General features: G+C 40.6%; 1 protein-coding gene across 2 annotated transcripts in view; it reads right to left on the bottom strand.

The window, feature by feature from the left end:
• Window positions 1–6,421, bottom strand: part of MTFR1 (mitochondrial fission regulator 1) — a 72,064-nt gene that overhangs the window by 34,263 nt on the left and 31,380 nt on the right. For both annotated transcript variants that reach the window (XM_011940880.1, XM_011940879.1), the window contains exon 3: window positions 1,787–1,885. In XM_011940880.1, coding sequence (XP_011796270.1) covers window positions 1,787–1,885 — 99 coding nt within the window. The remainder of the gene's footprint in view (window positions 1–1,786; window positions 1,886–6,421) is intronic.

Below are 6,421 nucleotides of genomic sequence, written 5' to 3'. Positions count from 1 at the left end.
GCTCACTACAACCTCCGCCTCCCGGGTTCAAGTGATTCTCCTGCCTCAGCCTCCTGAGTAGCTGGGATTTCAAGTGTGTGCCACAACACCTGGCTAATTTTTGTACTTGTAGTAGAGATGGGGTTTCACTATGTTGGTCAGGCTGGTCTTGAACTCCTGACTGCCTCAGCCTCCCAAAGTGCTAGGATTACAGGAGTAAGCCATGCGCTCAGCTCCAGTCTGTCCATTTCTAGATTGATGCACAAAGGTTTAGCCAGTCAATCTGTGAGCAGGATTATAAACACAGCAACGAACAATCTTGTCAGTCAACCTGAATAAATGCTAATTTCTACCATACACGTCAACCTGAATAAATGCTCATTTCTACCACTTATTTAGAAATCGATTTTCCAGGAGGCTGAGGCAAGAGAATCACTTGAATCTGGGAGGCGGCGGAGGTTGCAGTGAACCAAGATCATGCCACTGCACTACAGCCTGGGCAACAGGGCAAGACTCTCTCTCAAAAAAACAAAAAAGAAAAGAAAAAGAAATAAGATTTCACCTCCACTTATCAAGAGGAGTGATTTAAGAACATGACATGTTATCAAACGGGTACACGTGGGCACTTCTGAACTTCTGAATGAGTTAAATACATCTTCCACATCTCCACATGTTAATCTATTATTTAAAAGTGGCAGAGATATCTATTGAATTTTATATTATTCAATGCTGAACTGAAGTGTTGTTACATTACAGTTGTAAAGAATTACTAAAAGAAAAAAAAGAACAAAGTTATGTGATAGATGTCGAATACTATAATAACAATAAGAAACAAGGCCAGGCACGGTGGTTCACGCCTGTAATCCCAGCACTTTGGAAGGCCAAGATGGGGAGATCACAAGGTCAAGAGATCAAGACCATCCTGGCCAACGTGGTGAAACCCCATCTCTACTAAAAACACAAAAATCAGCTGGGTGTGGTGGTGTGCACCTATAGTCCCAGCTACTCGGAAGGCTAAGGCAGGAGAAGTGCTTGAACCTAGGAGGCAGAGATTGCAGTGAGCTGAGATCCTGCCACTGCACTCCAGCCTGGCAACAGGCGAGATTCCATCTCAAAAAAAAAAAAAAAAAAGAAAGGAACAAAAGCACAGATAAAGGAAAATAGCAATATCTCCAAGCAAAGAGTAGAGTTGCTCCAGATTTGGTGCTAAAAGAGAATACTGTACTAAGACCTTCAAAAGTTCTAAGACTAAGACTTTCAAAAGTTCTAACTCATGGTTTGACTATCACCTCACTGAGAGAACCACAATTACCTTTTTGTCTTGACACTGTCATTGCTGAAGCAATGGATCCCATAATTAATGCTGAGCTTGAAACCAAGGACAGGGAAAGCAACTTACATGGCATACACAGAGATCTAAAAATAAATCAGGGGAACTGAGTGGCTATCCAAAGAGGAAGGTATAATTACAGAAGAAAAATAATGGTGGTACATAAAGCATCTGAAATAATATAAAGCCTATGTTTGAAGTCACCTAGGAATTAACAACTGCTTAGCTTATTATATGCTCCTATATCTTCACATATGCATCCTTAAGAAGGATGAATGTCTTAAAGATCTCAATCACTTCACAGAGAAACTAAAATTAGAAAGGCTTAACGGTGGTTTTTAATCCTCTTTTATTGTATTGATAGTGGCATCAATTGGTAAAAAGTCTCAAAAACAAAATACTTTTGAAACCATCTTGCCTATTTATATTTCTAATGTACATATTAATAAAAGACTTAAAATACATAAAATATAGTACCTGAAACTGAACTCTTGGACACTGAATCAGAGACAAATTAGTACCAATTTTCCTTACGATACTTCGAGACGAACCATATGGCTTCCTAGACCAAAGTACCTGAGGAAGTAGGAAAAACGGAAAGCTTAATTACAAGATGTACAGAAATGTTAAGACAAGGCATTAGACAATTATTTGTATGACATACTAACACATTAATTACAGGATCAGAATGCTCTAAATGTTATGGCAAATAAGCTACTGTTTCTCAATCCAAAAATAAAGAATATATATATATACACATATATCTAGATATTATTAATTCAATAAAGTTTAATGTAAGGTATTATATAAAAATATAAACTAGCCAGTAATTTTAAATACTATACTTACAGTAAAAATTCTATTTTCATCAGGTTTTCATACTATTCTGCAACAGAAACACTACTTTATCTCTTCTGCTATATTTTTAGTTTTAGAATTTTGATATACATAATTTTTCTTAAACATATGTTACTTTTGGTGTAATAGACTTTTCAAAACAATCCCAAATTAGTACAAAGTTCGGAATCTGAATGTGTACCATGCGGGGTGCTTCATGTTGTTTGCTGCACAAGAATGCTTGGCCAAGGGTGAGCAAAGGCTGAAATCCAGGCATATTGCTCTTGGGAGGCCTACTCCACAGAGAAAAGGTAAGAAATTTCATCTGAACAGAATTTCTCAGATGAAATCATAATAAAATAAGACATTATGCTATGCTTAAAGACAAAAACGAACCCTCAAAGCAAAAAAAAACCAAAAAGCACACATGTTGAATGTTAGTTAAATCATTACAAATTGTACCTTGAAATTTCTCCCCAGGTATATGATCTCTCTTTAAAGAGAAAAACTATCCATCTGTTTTGAGTGCTACACTTGAAAGCCTGGATAGAAGAGGTAAAGAAAAGTAGTATGCTATTAAAAGCAATTGTAAAAGAAAAGAGTAAGAATTATATGACTATTATACTTAATTCATCAAATTTTAACATTCAATTATATAGGGCCGGGTGCAGTGGCTCCCGCCTGTAATCCCAGTACTTTGGGACACCGAAACGGGTGGATCACCTGAGGCCAGGAGTTCAAGACCAGCCTGGCCAACATGGCGAAACCCCATCTCTACTAAAAATACAGAAATGAGCCAGACATGGTGGTGCACACCTGTAATCCCAGCTCCTTGGGAGGCTGAGGCACGAGAACTGCTTGAACCCAGGAGGCAGAGGTTGCAGTGAGCCAAGATCGCACTGCTGCACTCCAGCCTGGGAGACAAAGTGAGACCCTGTCTCAAAAATACAATAAAACAAGAAACTCAAAAAACAATTATATCCTAAAGACTAAACAGAACCAAATCAGCTGAGTATGAATTCTGGAGAAATGGATACTACCCCTTTTTTAAGATCAATCCGTGATCATTCTACTTTAAAGAATGAATTACCCCAATATAAACAGCATAACCAAACAACTGGTCACTGTAAACAGTGGAGGCTCCAAAACCTAACTGAAACTAGACCCTTAGATAAAAGCATATACAGCTTATAAAACGAGCACAGAAACTACCTCATTTCTTAAATTTTAGCAATCAAGTCTAATTCAAGGATAACAGTATGAGTCAGTGTGGGGTTCAGGGCTGGGCACAGTAGCTCACATCTGTAACCTCAGTGCTTTGAGAGGCTGAGGCAGGAGGATCATTTGAAGCCAGAAGTTTGAGACCAGCCTGGAGTCTTTCTGTGAGACCCCCATCTCTACAAAAAATTGGAAAATTAGCATCGTGATGCATGCTGTCGTCCTAGCTACAGGAAGAGTCTAAAGCAGGAAGGTCCCTCAAGCCCAGGAGCTCCAGGCTGCAGTGAGTTAGGATTGCACCACCGCACTCCAGCCTAAGCAACAGAGTGAGACCATGCCCCCCCGCTGCCCCCTCCCCCCAAGAAAAAAACCAACAAAGTGGAAATCATAGAAGGATATACAATACCCCCGGCACCTGCCATAGCTTTCATGTAATTTTTATCAGATATTTTCCAAGGTTTCATTGAATCTTACCTAGAAGAGCTCCAAAAAGTACTTATAACCTATACTGACTCCAATAACCAACAAAAATGATAGCTCTTGCTTTGGAAATGTAAATAAAAAGGATGGCAAAGATTAGAAAACTGGTAAGTAGAAAGGAAGATAATATTAAAATATGAATAGTATACAAAGAATATTAAGAAGCAAAGTTACTCTGAAGCTTAGAAGAAAACATCATTCACATCAATAATCATACAGGATTATGACACAGGTAGTCTTAATAACATGTGAGGACTAAGGGAAAAGAAAACATTCTGACTAGAGAAACATGGGAAGCCTTGCAGTTCTACAATGTCAACATCAGACTATCCACCAACAAAAGAACAAACATGGGCAAATAATTCTAAGACAGTATTTATTATTATTTATTTTTCAGATGGAGTTTCGCTCTTTCGCCCAGGCTGGAGTGAAGTGGAGCAATCTCGGCTCAATGCAACCTCCGTGCCCCCCAGGTTCAAGTGATTTTCCTGCCTCAGCCTCCCGAGTAGTAGCTGAGATTACAGTAGCTGGGATTAGAGGTGCATGCCACCATGCCTGGCTAATTTTTTTGTATTTTTAGTAGAGACAGGGTTTCACCATGTTGGCCAGGCTGGTCCCGAACTCTTGACCTCAGGTGATTCACCTGCCTCAGCCTCCCAAAGTGCTAGGATTACAGGCATGCGCCACTGCCTGCGGCCCTACCTTATACATTTTAATAGATCCTGATCTTTTACAAATAAATCCATAGGGCAAAAGTAAGTACACCATTCAGTCATTTCTCTTCTTGAGTCTTCTCTTTAGTCACAAGTCAAAACTCTCCTATGATGTAGTACAAGTGGAATGCTATCTGTGCATCACAATGTGACAATTAGACAATCTACAGTGAATCTTTCTCCCCTCCAGCAAGCAAAGGTCTTGCCTGGAAATGAAGAGGACAAAAAGCTCACAAAGAAAAATTTAGAAAGGATTTGCCAAGGTCAGGAACTAATGTTTCTGCCAGCTTTTAGCATTCTTCACTATACATGTTGAAGGCAAAAAGTCAACTATTATGTTTCCATCTGTTTAATATCAGAAAAATACCAGGTGCCTTCAACAAGAGAAGTGGCCAATGATTCAGCTTTTTTTTTTTTTAGACGAAGTCTCACTCTGTCACCCAGGCTGGAGTGCAGTGGCGTGATCTCAGCTCACTGAAACTTCCACCTCCTGGGTTAGAGCAATTCTGTCTTGCTAGAATTACAGGCAGGCGCCACTACGCCCAGCTAATTTTTGCATTTTTAGTAGAGACGGGGTTTTGCCACTTTGGCCAGGCTGGTCTCGAACTCCTGACCTCAGGTGATCCAATCGCCTTGGCCTCCCAAAGTGCTGGGATTACAGGCATGAGCCACCACACCCAGCCGATTCAGCTTTTAATTATAAGGAATAGATTATTTAGGTATCTTGTACAAAGTTAAAGGAAGGGAAAGAACAGATTGCTTTATGTGATTATTTTTTCAAGCATACACAGTAGACTAACATAATGTGTTTTTCTGTTACTTGTGAATTACATAGTACTTAGCGCCAATAAATATCAAATAAGGCCGGGCGCGGTGGCTCAAGCCTGTAATCCCAGCACTTTGGGAGGCCGAGACGGGCGGATCACAAGGTCAGGAGATCGAGACCATCCTGGCTAACATGGTGAAACCCCGTCTCTACTAAAAAATACAAAAAACTAGCCGGGCGAGATGGCGCCTGTAGTCCCAGCTAGGCGGGAGGCTGAGGCAGGAGAATGGCGGAAACCCGGGAGGCGGAGCTTGCAGTGAGCTGAGATCCGGCCACTGCACTCCAGCCTGGGCGACAGAGCGAGATTCCGTCTCAAAAAAAAAAAAAAAAATCAAATAAGGGTCTGTGTAAACTAATGACTGAAATATTTAGAATGAAGAGCCATAACCTTTATTGGATGGTAGGAAAAAGTGAGGGGAAAGAACAGCTAATTTCCAGGAATTCTAAAACTAGGTCTGACTACTTTTCTATTTTTTTCTATTCAGCCCTCATAGAGGGGGAGAAATTGTAAATGGCTGTGCAGAAACAGTGAACAGATGGTACTGAAAAGTCACCATCTGTGCATTGGGAGGCTGTATGACCCAAGTGCATCTCCTACCGTAACTTGTGGCTGAACTATGTCTTGTCAGTATGCTAGTTTAGAGAAGACTTCCTCTAAAGAGAAACTGTCCTTAATATTTCTTTAGATATAAGAGAGAAGGCAGGGAGAAGAAAATGGTCATAAAATCATAAGATAATCCAATTTTTTTTTTTTTTGAGACGGAGTCTTGCTCTGTCACCAGGCAGGAGTGCAGTGGCATGATCTCAGCTCACTGCAACCTCTGCCTCCCGGGTTCAAGCAATTCTCCTGCCTCAGCCTCCCCAGTAGTTGAGACTACAGGTGCACACCACCCCACCTGGCTAATTTTTGAATTTTTAGTAGAGACGGAGTTTCACCATGTCGGCCAGGATGGTCTCAATCTCTTGACCTCGTGATCTGCCCACCTCAGCCTCCTAAAGTGCTGGGATTACAGGTGTGAGCCACCATCCCTGGCAAAA

This window comes from Colobus angolensis, unplaced genomic scaffold (genome assembly GCF_000951035.1).
Source record: "Colobus angolensis palliatus isolate OR3802 unplaced genomic scaffold, Cang.pa_1.0 Scaffold194, whole genome shotgun sequence".
Lineage (NCBI taxonomy): Eukaryota > Metazoa > Chordata > Mammalia > Primates > Cercopithecidae > Colobus > Colobus angolensis.
This window is presented reverse-complemented; position numbering and strand designations above follow the sequence as displayed.